Here is a 17,247-nt window from a genome sequence, read left to right as displayed (position 1 = left end):
GTCCTGTAGATGTTGAGTTTTCAATAACATATAAACCACTCAAGTCTCATTCAACAGTCTACAGAAGTTTCCTTACTGGCTAGAGTTCTATTTTATACCCTTTGTTACATAACACGAAAGTTTTTAATAGATTTGGAGGCCGGGCGCGGTGGCTCACGCCTGTAATCCCAGCACTTTGGGAGGCCGAGGCGGACGGATCACGAGGTTAAGAGATCGAGACCATCCTGGTCAACATGGTGAAATCCATCTCTACTAAAAAATACAAAAATTAGCTGGGTGTGGTGGCATGTGCCTGTAGTCCCAGCTACTCAGGAGACTGAGGCAGGAGAATTGCTTGAACCCGGGAGGCAGAGGTTGCAGTGAGCCGAGATCGCGCCACTGCACTACAGCCTGGCACCTGGCAACAGAGCGAGACTCTGTCTCAAAAAAAAAAAAAGGATTTGGAAAGTCTGTGAAATATATAATAATTTAAAATCACCAAGTTTCCACTTTCACTTTCTATTATGCCAGGAATATTACGTGGATGAGAAAGAAAGCTCTTTAAATTCCCTTGTCATTACTGCCACCATCACCATTGCTGTCTCCTGCTGCTACTACTCTAGTGCCATCACCATCACAGTCACCAAAACACATATTTGTAGGTTAAACTGCTTAGCTTTACGATGGACTTGCTTACACCAAAGCCAAATGAGGCATCCTGGTATAACTATATCACCAAACTATACCTATGATACAAAAACCATACAATTGCTTTTCAAAAGCACTAGAATTGGATTGCAAAGCACGAAAAGCAGAAATATCAGAAAGAATATCAACTTACATTTTAGTCTCCCCTAAGACGAAGACAGTGTGTCAAGAAATGTGATTTAAATGTGTCGCCAGAGTAATTTATAAATTATTAATGAGTTCTCTCTGTAAATATCAGTTAGAAAATAGGTTCTATAGCATTTAGTATATTTTGAATGTCATCATTTAGAAATACATTATATTTATCTTTCTAAAAATGATTGTCACTACTAAGAAGTTTTCTTCATTAAGCCTGTGACATCACAGCATGGATTATCAGCTGGGATAAAACCATTAAGTATTTATTTCAAATTACAGACATAAGCTTCTCAACATATTCTTTCCCCAGCAGTGAGCAATAAAACACTAGTTATTAGTGAAATTTTCTATTTAAAATCTGGTATTATTTTAAAAACTTGAAAATATATTCAATTACATTTAAATTATATTCACAGCGAAGACTGGAACTGAAAATATTATATTGCCATTGTTAATTAGGACATATGGAATAATTTGTTAGATGTTTAATGAGCTTTTGTAGATACATGCTCTTCTTTCCTCATTTTATTTGAAGGTACAGTTGCTTTGAAATTTCTGTGATAGTTTTTTAAAGATGACTGAATGGTGGATAAGACAAATATATGCATGGAGATTCTTATCTTTTATCAGCAGAAAATACTGAAGGAAAGATGCTAAGCTCTGGTAATGAAGTAAATATACTTAAGAAGATTCTGGAAAACTTTTTGGCTTGGCCAGCTGACATGGTTTAGCTTTCTATGTCTCAGCCTTGATCTCAATTAAAATCATTAATCAATTATGCAACTTAATACATTTTTTAAATGTTGGGAAGTACTTACAACATTTTGGAAGTAATTGGCAATTTTTATTCTTAGAAGTTAATGAGAAATAAATCCTTAAATGCCATTCATAAAGAGAATATAATTCAGCAGACAAATAAGAAAAAATTTAACATTGTGAGTATAGACTGTCAAATGGCCTTTTCATAAATTCACCAATTAAGGAAGCAAAGTCTCTTTTAAATTACATATTGAGAACTATAATCATCTTTAGCCCGCTCAAGTGAAACAGTAGGACTGGCATACACCTCTCCTAAAACTAATAAAATAAACTCGAGGACTTATAATAACCTACAATATTTTCATTCAGGCTAATACACAAATTGACTTATCAACTCTAATTAAAAATTTTTGCTCTAGCTCACTTTCCATATAAAAAACTTGTTTATATTTGTGAACCTAATAACCATGTGTTCTTGTGATATACCATTTTGAGATATACATAGTATTTTATGTTGTATATATTTATATTTCAAAGTATAATATAAATCATAATTGTATATATGTATATATACTTGTATTTATTTATAACTAGATCATATTATATACATAAAATTTACATATATGAAAATCAAGCTGTAGAAAAAACTTTTAGAAAACATTTATGTACATAGGAGTACAGATGTATGTCATGCAAGACTTTATGATATTATTGTTTTGTCTTTCTCTTTTGATATTTAATTTGGAAATGAAATAAGCAAAATTAATCATGAAATCTTTATGCCAGCACCTGTTTGAGAAAAATTGTTATATTTACTGATGTTGCACTCACACACGTAGAAACATAATATGTAAATCTCTTTCTCTGCAATAGATGTGATATTCTAATCTAATATCCTAAAATCACATACCGCTTGTCTTACTTGGAGCTCCCAATACTACATGAACAAGACAGAGTATCTTCTTACCTTATTTGAGCTCAGGCTGTGAATCCTATCACTAGAATAGCTGTGGGGTATTGGAGGGTCAGGGTAATCCTCAGCACCTTTTGTGTTCTTGACGACTTCCACATAGGAAACAGGGAAGATGCCTTGTCTGTTGGCTCCTGGGATTTTACCTTCATACCAGTTTTGATCAACTCTTTTAAGAAGAATAACTCTATCTCCCTGTTATGAATATGAGAAAAATGCATTAGAAATAGAAATAGAATAACATGAAAATATAATTGTCAGTGTTTTCTATGAAACGATAGGTTTCCTTTTGGGAAAGTTTTATATGTTCAGTTTTTGTTTGATCAGGGGCCTGCAAATAAAGTCCTAGTGCTTACTAGAAAAATACACATTATCAACATATATGTAATTAAATTGTCCATTCAGGACATTAGAATCTTCCCTAAGGATGCTTGGTTAATGTGAACGGGTTTATACTTGCTCATGCTGGTATTGTGTGAAATTACTTGTCTAAGTTATTTCAAAAAGCAGAATAGTGTAACAGGTAACGTCTCAATGACAGTAGCATTATGTTATCTCTGGCACATTCAGTGCCTTGGCCTTCTATAGGAAGAGCTTCAGAAAGTGCACCACACCTTGCTGTGAGAGTGTGTCTGAAATGGGTCACAGAAAACGCTTCTAGAAGGGATAACATCGAATGGCACACCACTTTATTTTTATTTTTATTTTTATTTTTATTTTTATTTTTATTTTTGAGAAGGAGTCTCACTCTGTCACCCAGGCTGGAGTGCAGTAGCACTATCTTGGCTCACTGCAACCTCCACCTCCTGGTTTCAAGCAATTCTTCCCGAGTAGCTGGGATTACAGGCGCTCACCACCACACTCGGCTAATTTTTGTATTTTAGTAGAGAAGGAGGTTTCACCGTGTTGGTCAGGCTGGTCTCGAACTCCTGACCTCAAATGATCTGACTGCCTCAGCCTCCCAAAGTGCTGGGATTGCAGGCGTAAGCCACCATGCCTGGCTCATTTTCTTCTCTAACCTACATGAGCTAAGTAGTGACAGAATGAACTAAAGGGATGGGGAAAGACAGCACCCTAGAATATCAATAGCTGTGACAAGACTGGCATTCCCCTGGTCTTCACCCTGACAATGCAAACCCAGCATTGATCTGAGTAGTTGGTGACCATTCTACACTTGTCATTAAATATTTGAATAGACCCCTTGGCTTTCACCATAATAGAACTTTCTACAATCAGTATTCCTTCCATCTGCAGTGACCGAGCCAATGCTACAGAACTCAGTTTAAACTTTAACTCAAAACTACATGCATCCTAGAAATAGGCAGGCAAGTTGGTGCTACAGGGCAAAAACTGCAGCTGTATTCAGCAGGTGATACAGAAGCGTGGGCAGCTGCGCCTGCTTGTGTGACGGAGCTGAAACAGTCATTAATCTCAGTCCGATGGATAGCACCTTCTTCAGGTGCTACCCAAGAACTTCTACCCTGAGTAGCACTTCAAAGTTCTCTTTCTGTCAAAATGCTGCATGGTTTATTTTGTGTGCTTCACCACCACAGAGCAGAACATACTGAAGAAAAGTCGGTCTCCCCAAATCTTAAAATTGCACTGATTTTCTAATATACTGAGAACAGGCAGTTACTAGGCTGTGTGTGAGCTATAAGATGCCTTGGTGAAGCCTTTCTGTAAAGCATGGAACAGGAGACAGAGTTCATGTAATGCTCTGTGGTTCTCATGCCCGGTGGTGCAGCCCAGAGGGTAGAAAAGACGGAATCGGCTGATGATGCAGAATTAGGACTGAAAGGAGAGAATGAGACAAGGTTCTGCCAGGATCAGAACAAACCAGAACTATGGCATTGCCCTTCATCGCACCTGGCTAAGGAATTCACTAGTAGGCGTGGGAGGTCCTAGAACCACTCTGAATGTTACTATCTCATGTGCATGTGTGCAGACAGGCAGTTACCTCACACAAATATATGTCATGTTTAGAAAGCAATAAAAATAGTTCATTTCTCATTCTCAGTGATGGAAAGTAGCAGGTTAAAAGAGTCTTTTGATATGATTAAGAAGAGACACTAGGATTGGATGGGATGCCAGAGAAGCCTGGGTCAATCATGAGGAAGAGCCAGGAAAGAGCACTGTACAGACAGCTCCTCAAGCGGCTCCCCGAGAGGAAGGATCTTCATCACCTAGGACCCTTCCTACATTCCAAGACAGAGGAAGATAAGGATTGGAATATCTTGTTTAAAAAAGATTGGTAAATAAGGCAGCAAAACACTATTTTGAAGCGTATCAAAGTGCTCTTTCCTTCTGGTGCTCCTGAATGTATAACTCCCTGATTTTCGGCCCTGTGCCCGGCTTCCCAGACTGAGCCACAGAGGGAGGCCCCAGAGAAGCCTGGTGTCCCTCGGGGAACTCCTCTGAAAGGACACAGGGACCAGCAGGGAACTGTGACTCCGGGCTACCTTAAGGAGTCCTTTGTAGAAAATAGAAAAAACACAAAGATGTCTGAAGAAAAACATAACCTATTTTAGTTTTGAAGATATACAGCCTTTTCAAACGCACTGACAAAAACAAGCAAACAAATACAACACAGCCAGGCTACCTTTCTGAGTGACAGCTCCACGTTTGTGTCTGCGTTGAAGTTATATTTGGCTATAGCTTCTCCGATCTCTCCAGGCTGGGCTGGCGGAGGTGGTCTTGCGGGCTGGGCTTTCTCAGGAGGTATGAGTTTCTATGAAGGAAATAGCCATTTATTCTTGAACCTGTGGTGACCTTTGAAACAACTATCATCCAAGAGAGAAAGGGAGAGAGGACTCACCTCTACGTACGAGATTGGGAAAATGCCCACTCTTCCGTGGTGTTCTCCCTCATACCAATTTTGATCAATTTTCCTGAGAATGTAGACAGTATCTCCTTTCTTAAAAGACAACTCCCTGGAAGAGACATGTTTAAATGGTCTTTTTTGGGATGTACAGCAATGATTCTCAACATCAACACTGTCGCTAGATCTGCATTTGTTTGGGAAATATACTTACAATATTAAAGAATCCAATTTAAAATTGAGTTGACTCGGATAAGAATTATCCTTGCACATTCTTAGAATGGACTTATAACATAACTTTAGAAATGATTTCAAAAAGAGTAAGTATAGGCCGGGCGTGGCTCATGCCTGTAATCCCAGCACTTTGGGAGGCCGAGGCAGGTGGATCACGAGGTCAAGAGATCGAGACCAACCTGGCCAACATGGTGAAACCCCTTCTCTACTAAAAATACAAAAATTAGCTGGGCGCAGTGGCGTGCACCTATAGTCCCAGCTACTTGGGAGGCTGAGGCAGGAGAATTGCTTGAACCCAGGCGGAGGTTGCAGTGAGCCGAGATTGCACCACTGCGCTCCAGTCTGGCACCTGGTGACAGAGCAAGACTGTCTCAGAAAAAAAAAAAAAAAAAAAGAAAAGAGTAAGTATAAACATCCCATTGGATACAAATCACAGACAGATTAATATGAAGTTTAAAGGAGGGGACAGACTCTTGCTACTTTATCATTAGTTCATAGAAGAGGCATTTTGAAGCTTGGTAAAAAGAATGAATAGTTCTGCTCTGACTTTTTTTTTTTGTCCTGAAGCTAGTCAGCTAGTTACTAATGCCTCTGCCTCTTCTGATGTACTAAAGCTTCCATGAAGGAAAACAAATATCATGTAGCCTCAGAATAGAAGTGCCAACACCAGAACAGATTTATTTGTGGGTCTTTGAAGCTGGTTGACAGGTATTTAAATAGAATATCTTGATAAGGAATTTATTTTGTGTGACAGAAAAGATCTTATACTTTTAATTTTCAGTGGGGCACAAAGAATGTGTTTTAAGTGCAAAGACGTGCCAATGTTTGTCGTCTATCTTCTGTTTATAAAAAATAAAAATAGTTTCAAGACATTAACTATATTTTGCCACTTCGGCTGTTTCTAAGAAAATTGTAGGTATATTTGATTTGGAGTTTATAATTTTAAATTATAATGACATTATTCATTTTGAATAATTCATGCCTAAACTTATCACCTTCACTACATCAATTTTTCCTGGCTTAATTATCCAGATGATTAGATTGGTTCATTATCTTCTTCCACAGTTATTCTTGAATGGAGGGCAATTAATTTGTATCTTTTCCAAGAGCATCACTTTGCAACACATCTGCCTTCCCACCCTGGAATCTTCTGCATTGTTTCATTCAGAATTTTCATTTTTAAAAATTTTTTTTAAAAAAATTTTGGTTCAGAATTTTTAGTTGGATCATTTATTAGTATAGACTGTATGATGGAGAGAGATTTATACCTGATGGAGAACACTGCTCATTGATTAAAAGAATTAATTGAAAAAATGGTGGCATCGTAAAAGAATGATCACACATTTAGGAGTGCTAAAATCTCCACAATTGAAAATGTGTTAAATTTTCAGTAACCCTAAAGACAAAACAGATTCACAGAATTTTACATTCAAATACAGTGCTTCCTTCCTTTGTGCAAATGCCTAATGTAAAAACCAGAAAACAGAGCAAAACAAGATATTTAATGTTCACAATACAACAGTTTTATTTGTACCAGATATATTTTGTTTCTGGAAATGAGACTAGCTTTTAAAAATATATGTACATATGAATTACAGGCAATCAATTTTTTAAAATTATGTACTGAACTTTTTGGTATTTGCATAGGCTTGTATTTACAATTTTGAAGTCATTAAGACACAGGGAGGTATTTGTTGCTGAAACTCTTAAGTTTTCAAAACTGTGTCCCTTTCATCTCAGACCTAGAATTTGCTTTTTTCCCTTTATTGATTGATGGATTGATTGAGACAGAGTCTTTCTCTATCCCCCAGGCTGGAGTACAGTGGTGCGATCTTGGCTCACAGGAAACTCTGTCTCCCAGGTTCAAGTGATTCTCCACTTCAGCCTCCTGAATAGCTGGGATTACAGGCATGTGCCACCACGCCCGGCTAATTTTTATATTTTTAGTAGAGATGGGGTTTTGCCATGTTGGCCAGACTGGTCTCGAACTCCTGACCTCAAGTGATTCGCCTGCCTTGGCCTCCCAAAGTGCTGGGATTACAGGCGTAAGCCACCATGCCTGGCTGCTTGTTTTTTATTAAGACTTCTCAGAAGACATTGTGAGCCTTGGGTGGACACCCTTCCTACTTCATATCCCCTGCCATTCCTCAGGGTTTTATATATTTAAGAAAGCTATGGATTGATTTTTACAAAGAGGAAATGAAACGTGTACTCCATAACATTATTTTATAAAACTGACAGGCATTGTACAAATTGTCACACCATATCCAAAGGACAGTAGTTAGGACCAGAGTACAGTAGAAGGAAAGCATCTTATTTCTCTAATCCGAAAAAAAGATGTAAGTTTTTCTTCAGGCCAGATTTAAGCCATGTTCGACATCTTAATTTCTAAATAGGATTTTTCTTATCTATTTCATTACCAAATTCTGAGTGATTTATTTTTATATGTCTTCTGCCAGAGACAGTTTCTGGAACTATTAATTCATATTATTTGCATTTTTATGAATAAATTATTTTGGTCATTATATATATTCAGTGTAAACAACATATAATAATTTAATGACAATTTACGATGAATTCAATATCTGTCTTGAATTCTACTGGAGACCAACGTTTCTTAAAGGTCTGTGCCCATGGCCACAAAAATGCTGGGCAACTCGCCTGTATTTAAGTTTATTTATGTGCTTTCTCAACCACATGCTTATCTGATGAACAAAGAATAAAGGCAAAAGAAATATTGTAATTCAGGAGTGTGAAAACACCAACACCCAAAGACTACAGGAGGAAACTTTGCTCAGAATCTCTGAAGTTTGCAGGCTGAGGATGGAGACTTTAATATAGAAATCTTTGTACTAAGTTCTTGTCATCAACTCACAAACTATGCTTGGGATGTTTGGATAAATACATGTTATCAAATTCCCCCAGCTAGTGTTAATTACTCCCCAATGCTTTATTTATTTATTAATTCATTCTTTTTCTGAGACGGAGTCCTGTTCTATTGCGAGGCTAGAGTGCAGTGGTGCAATCTCAGCTTTCAGCAACAACTACCTCCCAGGCTCGAGCAATCCTCTCGCCTCAGCCTCCTGATAGCTGGGACTATACAGGTGCATGCCCCCATGGCTGGCTAATTTTTGTATTTTTTTGTAGAGATGTGGTTTTGCCATGTTGCCCAGGCTGGTTTTGAACTCCTGGGCTCAAGCAATCCATTGCCGTGGCCTCCCAAAGTACTGGGATTACAGGCATGAGGCACTATACCTGGCCCTCAATACTTTTTTAATTCATTATTGACACAAAAATTCTAAAAACAAATATTCTTAATTTATTTTTGTTTTTCCTATCTTTTAGAACTCATTGTGTTCTACCTAACATGTTTAATATAATTTAAAACTCAGTATTTCTCAACTAAACTTAAAATGAAAATAAAATTACCCCATCCCAAGTAATTCTGAAGGAAGCATTTAATGAGAGTAGATTGCTGCATTGAGAATCAGACCTCGTTTTAACACATCTCATTGCAATGTTTATCTCTTAAAGTATTACTAACATATTTAAAACCACCTCAAATCAGATGATGAATATTTATCTTACTTACTTAGATGTCTGAGCCTTAAAATCATAAACAGCTTTTGCAGGCAATTTCTAAAAAGGAAGAAAAACAATTAATACTAATTTAAAATTTGAATTTTCTACAGGAAAGTAGTTTCCTGTGCCTTAAAGAAAAAGGAAACCTCAAGGAATGATTAAACATGTGTAATGTAAATGCTATATGCAATTTATAAATAAATCCATTCATTCTTCATTTAGATATTTAAGCTATAACAGGAATATAATAGATGGCTTATTCAGCATCATATTTTATCTTAGGAACTAAGATAGATTAATGTTATGAGAGAATAAAATGCCTGCAGAGATTGCATCCTAGGCATCATTTTGGCTGTTACAAAGGCTTTTCCTGGGATAAATGTGAAGGGTCAATGGCTCTATGTTCTATGGAGATTGACACAACTCCTTCTGAATCATAATAAAAGGATCAGATGTCATAAAGGAAGTCATCATTCCCTTCATTATACACTTATTAACATATTAGCAAAAAATATTAGCTCAATTATCACTGGGAGGCTGGTTAGCAGGCAAAAGTATAGGTGTGATCATCTCGCATTCCCTGGAGGGTTTGGGCGTCCTTCAACACTCTGTCAACCTGTCACTCATCTTTTAGTTGTGATGTGATGTGACACATGCCCATCCTCAACCTTTGGGGCCCATGAATCTCCCCGAGGCATGCTGTACCCTATAGCTAGCTAGACCAGCTCTTCCTTCCCCACCAACCAACAATCCCTTCACTCCATTCTCTTTCCCCATGACTCTGGTGAACTTTAGGGATCCTGGACCATTTCTAACTTCTCTGGGGGTCCCACAGGCACTGGACTACATCAGACACCTGTAAGATCCTTCTGGAGTGGCTGCCAGTCCATGTCCAGGTTTTAGTTTCTATCCAACCCTCAAAAGTGCTGATCCAAGGCAGTTTGAGCAAGAGCTGTAGCTCCGTCTCAGGGCCCTGGACAAAAGAGTCAGTCGGCAGGTGTTTCCCAGGGGCAGTGTCCTGAGAACTGGGTTGGTTAATAGCTTTTTCCAGGAATCTTCTACAACAAAAGTAAGCCAGCAAAAATTATTTATGTAGGTTCTGGATTGATTTGCAACACAGTTGACATCAGGCTTTCTCCTAGACCAGTGGGACAAGAAATTATAGAGAGGAAACTTCTTCCCTCCATGAGGTGCCCGAATTCAGGACACTGTTAGGTCATGACGGTTAAGTTCATGGGCATCAGGTCAAGACTCGGAGAGGTCTCATGGCCAAAACTCGACCACCGCTAGGGAAGACCCCAAGCTAGGGTCAGAGGTGCTATGCTCGGGCTTCAAGGAAATTGTTTCTAGTTTCACAGTATTTTCACATTTTCTGTCTGAGTTCTTTACTGCTTGGGGATAATTTTTGGCTGGCAAGTTGCTGCATCAAGTGTGTTGCTGTAAAAGACTCCAACGCTATTAAATTAACTACCTCTTTTTCTGGAGTTCCTCTTCTTTCCCTTGGTGCACTTCTCCCCATGTCAGTCAAAGTGGATGAGTAGCTTCTAGGGGACTCACGGTCTATTGGAAAGAACAGGGCCAGTCATGGTGAGTGTCCACTTAATTACAAGCCAACTTGTTCTGCCATTTTCCCTGGTGGCAACTATTTTTTCCCCAAATTTGGAGAGACACCATTATCAAACACATGGGTATAAAACTCATAGGTCGTTATACAATTGTGAAATAAGACACAAAACAAGAGCATTTCAAAAGGAAAAATATATGACGTTGCAGAAGTATTATAAATGTATAAAATTTTATATGAATAAAATTGCTACATTGCTGATTAATTCTATTGCCATGCTCAGTATAGGCAATTTATAGTTAGAGGGATTTTTGATATAAAAATTTTTCAAAACTTTCTGTTTCTACACCTTTGCCTCTAATTTATAATTACTATTGTAAGGTTTATAGAGGATGGAGAATTTGAAAATAGCAACAATGTGTAGAAAAAGAAACATTTTGTGGAACAATTTAAGGCTGTAATGATGAAAAAGAAAGAGATAAAACCAAAGAAAGTATGAGGATGACGGGAGTGTGGTCACGAACATTCTCCTTCCCCGTTACTCTCCCCTCTTCTCTCTCTCTCTTTTTAAATACTTATTGAATCTTAAGATGCCATACTATTTATCTATAGCCTTCCTTTGTGCCCAGATGATAAACACCTTATCAGAAAGTAAAGAAACGAAGGGATATTGTTTCCTCTTACTCCAAGAAAAAAAGAGATAAACAGAAAGCATCATGTCAATTGCCAAATTGCTTATGAAATATTATTTTTGTTCATCTTAAAGCAAAGCCTAATCACATTACAAAATTATAATTGCATGTAGTTCTTAATAGTACCTCATACCTTTTGTACTTATGTAACTTATATATGGAACTGTAACTAGACATTAAAAGTATGCCAGCAGTCCATGTTAAAGAATTTTATCCGTATAACTGGGTCAATATTTGTCGATTTTTAAAATCCCTTTAAGAAATCTAGTCATCCTAACAAGAATCATTAAAAATAAAATGAAATTTTTTTTTTTTTTTTTTTTTTTGAGACGGAGTTTCACTCTTGTTACCCAGGCTGGAGTGCAATGGCGCGATCTCGGCCCACCGCAACCTCCACCTCCTAGGTTCAGGCAATTCTCCTGCCTCAGCCTCCTGAGTAGCTGGGATTACAGGCACGTGCCACCATGCCCAGCTAATTTTTTGTATTTTTAGTAGAGACGGGGTTTCACCATGTTGACCAGGTTGGTCTCGATCTCTTGACCTCGTGATCCACCCGCCTAAAAATAAAATGTATTTTATCCATCTATGAAATAATTTAAAGTACTGATTCATAATAAGAAAACATCGTTTTAGGGTTTTGACTACGTTGATGATATAAAAGAATTACAAGTGGGATATCAGTTGCGTGAAATATAAGGGTAAATGTCTAACTCCGTGAGCTGTGAATTGCAAAGTCTTCAGTTTTAGGAAGGTAACATGGCACAAATGTTTCAGGTAAAACTTAACCAGTTGTTTTCATTCATGCCAGAAGATTATGTACAGTATGTCTTTTGTTCTAAGTGAATATATTTTTATAATCATAGGGCCTCATAAAGGTCATAAATTTTAAGTTACTTTTTTTAACCCAAGAAATATAAGCTATTTTTCACTTGGGTGAAACACAATTGAAAAGTAAATATTTTATTGAAAAGCAAAATACTTTTAAATGCATTTCAAAGACTTTCGAAGTCATGTTTCAAAAATGTACTCTTATCTGCACATAAAAGTGAGAGATGATTATAATGAGATATTGAAAAACTGGAGAAGGTAGCCAATTTATTAAAAAATTGGATTCTGACACATTTCAATTAGTGAAAGTTTTCAATTGTAGAACTTGATTTTTTAAATTCTAATTTATTTTGAAGCATGTTGCTTCATTCTAAGTGTAAGCAAAGATAAATATGTGTATAGTATAGCATAAGTGAAAACAGATAAATACTAAGTAGATTTGTGCAAGTTAATGAACAATTGAGCCATATTTGACACTAATATGAAATTTGAATTCATCTTATTTTGTCTGAGATTATATTTTATACTATAACTTCTGAATTATTAGGGATTCAATCCCTTTTCTGTTACCTACTGTTTGCATGACCTTGGACAAATTTCTTATCCTCTCCAGGCCCAACTTCCAAAGTTAAAAATGCTTCTAGTTTCAGCCTGGAATGTTCATTTCAGCCTCTTAAAATTTACATAGTGAACAGATGCGCTCTAAGAATTAGTGAAAAAAATTGGGTAAAAATATTAAAACACCCTGATAAGTTACATACATCTCCAAAGTAGCCCTCTGCATGTTCACTGCTATTTATTCTTGTGTTGCCATTTCAAAGTTATCTATGAAAACAGAGTTGAGAGTCACTTTTAGCCTGAACAGTCTAATTCGCATTTCAACACAGGATTGTTTTAGCAGAAATAGAAAGTGAATGAATTAAGTAATGGAAAAGAGAAAATGAATACACTAAATGGTGAAAATGGGACTTTTACATATACAGCTTAAAGATACATTCACAAAAATTTTGTTGCAATAGTGTCCTCGAAATGGAGAAAGCTATTAAACAAGCCCTAACTTCTTTGTGTCCGTCAATCACTAATCACATTTTTCAGTTTTGCTTCTTGAATGTTTTGATAGTGTCTTCTATAGAGAATGTGAGCAAATTATTTATTAATTGAATGCATATAAAGTTTTAAAGTTAATATGAAAAATTTAAAAAGGCTATTTGTGAAACTATACGTTTTGATTCACGTTACAACATAATTTATTGTCTCAGTGTGAGTAATGGTTGTTTCAGCGCTAATACTAAGCTACAAAATGGCCTTCCCTCTCGTTTTTGAGAGTAAATTTTTGTGAATTGATGATCACTTTAAGCCACACATCAAGCCCAACTGTCACGTGGGCAAATGAGACATATTCACACGTTTGCACAAGTTCCTGCTTCACAACACATAACGATGCCAAATGGTCTCCCAGTTCGGGAGTGATGAGATGTTGGAATGGAAAATGAAAGAGCTGGAGGGCGGGTCTCTGAACCCCAAGGAAAAAGAAAGAAAAGCTCATCCACCTTGGAGTGCGCCGCCACGGTCTTGGTGGTGGTAGTTGTTGCTGGCTGTGTCCACGTCTTGGAAAGAGGCACTGTGAGGCGTTCTCCCGCCATCACTCTGGTAGGGTGGGCAATGGATAGCACCGTCTTGGGGCAGCGGCTGGAGAGGCAGGTGCAGGGGGCTCCTCCTCAGCACGCTCAGGGACGAGGTCCTCTCAGGGACGTCCGGCAGCAGCTCGCTGATGAGGCGGTGCAAGATGCTGTTGTCCGGCAAGCTCCCCTTGTTCTTTTCGGCTTTGATCTGGTCACAGATGTCTTTAAGGGCAGAGTCGAGAGCCTCAAACACAGACGCTTTGCATTTCGCCTTTTCAGTCTGTTTCTTAGGAGCTGAATTTCTTTTCCTCCGGAAAGGCACAGGACTGACTAGAAAAGCGAGTTTGGAAAGGCCGGGGTCCATCTCTGGCCTCCTGGGCTCCTCCGTGTTTTCGTGTCTGGCTCTTTCGTGTTTCAGCATCGTGGTAAATCGAGTGTAGGAGGCCGGGCACCTGCCTTTGCAGGAGCTGATGAGGTGCCGGTGGTGGTGGTGGTGGTGGTGATGGTGGTGGTGGCTGGATCCGTAAAAGCTTTCAGAGGATGTGAAGGAAAAGTGATCGAAGTCGCTCTCGCTGCAGAACGACGACCCCTCCACGTGAATGTAGTCGCTGTGGTCAGACACCATCCCGTCCTGGTCGCTGTCGGAAAACTCCACGTGGGCTCTGGGCTGCTCGTGGCTGGTGACCTCAATGTGAATGGGCACCAACGCATTTGACGCGCAGCCTCGCGGGACCTGAGCGGGGCACCTGCCTTCATCTTCCTCCTCCAGCAAATACTCGATGGAAAATCGCCTCTTGGGACATAAGCCGTTTTGTGGCGGTTCTAGGGTCACGGGAGAGAGCGTGTCATCCCCTAAGTTGGGCATGGATTTGGACTTCTGAATCAGCTTTTCGAATTCGGAAATGCGCGTGGGCACCATGTCCCGGGGCACCTCCTCCGTGGAGGACTGGCTCCACGCGTGCCCCAGGCCCTTGGGCTGCTGCTCGTTTTCATACTGCAAGATCCTGGACTTCACGGAGCAGATCACCTCGGAATTCATCAGGTCCTTGCGGTTAATGCGGTGCATTTTCTTGTACATTTTCAGGAACCCCGGGGCGTTGTGGGCTGACCGGTGTCTGATCCTTGATCTGCCGTTACTGCGAACCTCCTGGATGTAGGGGGACCCCCAGGTGATGGCGCAGCTCTCTTTGGAGTCCTCCTCACATAACAGGGAGCCCATGCTTTCTGACTTGATTTTCGGGTCCGGGAAGCTATCGCAGTCATCATTTAGGAGATCGTCACAGCTACGGGATTTGATTTTGGGAGAAACGGTTTCTTCCGTGCTGCTCCAGATTTCTGCGTTTTGCCGGGCCATTTGCCAGCCATTCTTGAAAGTAATGGCCCTTGGTGAGTCCCGAGGGACGTCCAAGTGCTGTCTATAAGTGCTACAGCAATCTAACTCACTTGGGGGGTTGCCGTTGAGCCCTGAGTAACTGCAAAGGGATGGACACATTTTGCTATCATCCCCACCTTTTAATCCAGAGCAGCGTGGTAGAAGAGAGACATTTGGAGAAGTTAAAAGGTTCACAAAGAGAGGAGAGCATGTCAGTAAGCATCAGACAGCACAGCAAGGAGAAAGCAGTTAGTGTGTTTTAATCTAGAGGCCGATTGTTAATACATGTAGCTTCAATGCTAGAGAAAAAGGTCTAATTCTAAAGCGAGCTGATACTTTTTCAATGAATGTAGCTTTCCAGAGAGAGCTGACAAAATCAGTATAAGTAACTGATGTAGCAAATACACCTACTTCTTTTGCATAATTCAACATGTTTCTGATAATATTGTTTGCCAAACACAATAGAACCTTTTCAGCTGATGGCCTGATCTGGTAGTAATTTAAAGGTTTAACGATTAGTGTCAAAAAGGTTATACACTCAATGAATTTAATAGGGCCAGAATTTCAGTCTCATTTGATTCATAATGATACATAGGTAAAGAGAGGTTTATAAATTTACATTTAATTAATACTCTCATAACTGTATCAAATAATTTTTTATGAGTTTTGGATTTTAAAGGCTATAAGGCAAAGTATTCTCCAAAATTGCAAAATCAAAATGCTGTGAACTATTGCTGCTAATCCTTTTTCAGGAAAAAAATAGCTAAAGCTCTTTAAACAAACGAATTTACCTCTTTAATTAATCTGCCTTTAACCTCTTATTAGGTACACAGTTCTCATGGGAAAACTGAATAAAATGCAAAACTTTCTTCAGAGGTACATACATCATGCTTTTTTGGGGGGGAAGAGTTTTTTAAAAAATCATTTGCAATTTGATTGCAATTTGATAAGGGAGATCTACATTTGGCCTCAATTTTGAATAGCTATGGAAATGTTATTTTGCTTTGCTGAGTTAACTAATAAATGAGAAGCCAAATGATATCTAACGGGATATTTTCTTCTTAGAAATAAAATCTAATGGAGGAAAATGTCTCTATTCCATACTCATACCTTACGATGTTCCCTAAATTATTTAAAAGCAGAGAAGCACATTAAGTAGATATGTCGTGTCTGGGAAAGGAAGTTGATTTAACACTCCCTGTGATAAAACAAACATCTAAATTTATCAGAATCTTTTTAACTTTTGGGTAGTATCCAAGAATAATGAGTCACTGGCATTTCATGACCTACTTGTTACCTTAAGATATTCATTTGAATAACTGAGTTGAATCTGATAAGGCATCTCTGCTCCTCAGAGGAAGGGTGTGATGGATGGGGCTCATATACTCTGAACCATCAGCTGATACAGCTTTACGAGGCCTTAAAAGGGCTAGGCCTCCACCTACTCAGAGTCCAATCATCACGACCAGAATATCTTTTGCACACAAATCAGCTACCTCTTTTAACTACCGTGTGGCAATGGTTTTAGTGCCTTCAGTTGATATTCGTAGCCGAATCGGTCTGGTTTTATGGAAACTTATGTTAGGGCTCAATTTCTTCACACATTTCAAAATCCCTTAAGCTTCAGTTTCAGCCCCAAGATATTAGAGGAGATTGTGGGGTCCCAAATTTGGTAAAGCCCTAACCAGGTCCCTGTGGGTGCTGATTCAATCCTCACGCTCCATCTTGGCAAGATTCCTGTCCTCAAGGAAGGCCTCTAAATGGTCTTCCAAAAACCTGAAGGAGTGACTTACTCCTTTCAACAGTGACCTTCCTACATTTGCAGAGAGGAGACAGATTGTTTAGAAAAAAGGCTTGGAGAGTTCTGAACTTTATAATTATGGCTTGGGACCAGTGAGTCCTGACTGTGAACTGTTGTGAACTGACCACTGTGCTACATGACAGGACGTGGATGCCCCACTGCTCATATGAAGGTGGCTCA

General features: G+C 38.8%; 1 protein-coding gene across 30 annotated transcripts in view; it reads right to left on the bottom strand.

The window, feature by feature from the left end:
- The window catches only part of SORBS2 (sorbin and SH3 domain containing 2), a 235,546-nt gene that overhangs the window by 35,541 nt on the left and 182,758 nt on the right, over positions 1–17,247 (bottom strand). For 22 of the 30 annotated variants that reach the window (XM_064369617.1, XM_064369679.1, XM_064369624.1 and 19 more), the window contains 6 exons: positions 13,823–15,403; positions 10,660–10,748; positions 9,199–9,245; positions 5,370–5,484; positions 5,154–5,282; positions 2,552–2,749 (listed from right to left, as the gene is read on the bottom strand). In XM_064369617.1, the coding sequence (XP_064225687.1) occupies positions 2,552–2,749; positions 5,154–5,282; positions 5,370–5,484; positions 9,199–9,245; positions 10,660–10,748; positions 13,823–15,403 (2,159 nt within the window). The remainder of the gene's footprint in view (positions 1–2,551; positions 2,750–5,153; positions 5,283–5,369; positions 5,485–9,198; positions 9,246–10,659; positions 10,749–13,822; positions 15,404–17,247) is intronic. The other 8 variants (XM_064369689.1, XM_021670114.2, XM_012452833.2 and 5 more) reach the window with 1 other exon arrangement.

This window comes from Aotus nancymaae, unplaced genomic scaffold, assembly GCF_030222135.1.
Source record: "Aotus nancymaae isolate 86718 unplaced genomic scaffold, 86718_ANA_hifiasm-v0.15.2.pri h1tg000006l, whole genome shotgun sequence".
Classification (NCBI taxonomy): domain Eukaryota; kingdom Metazoa; phylum Chordata; class Mammalia; order Primates; family Aotidae; genus Aotus; species Aotus nancymaae.
This window is presented reverse-complemented; position numbering and strand designations above follow the sequence as displayed.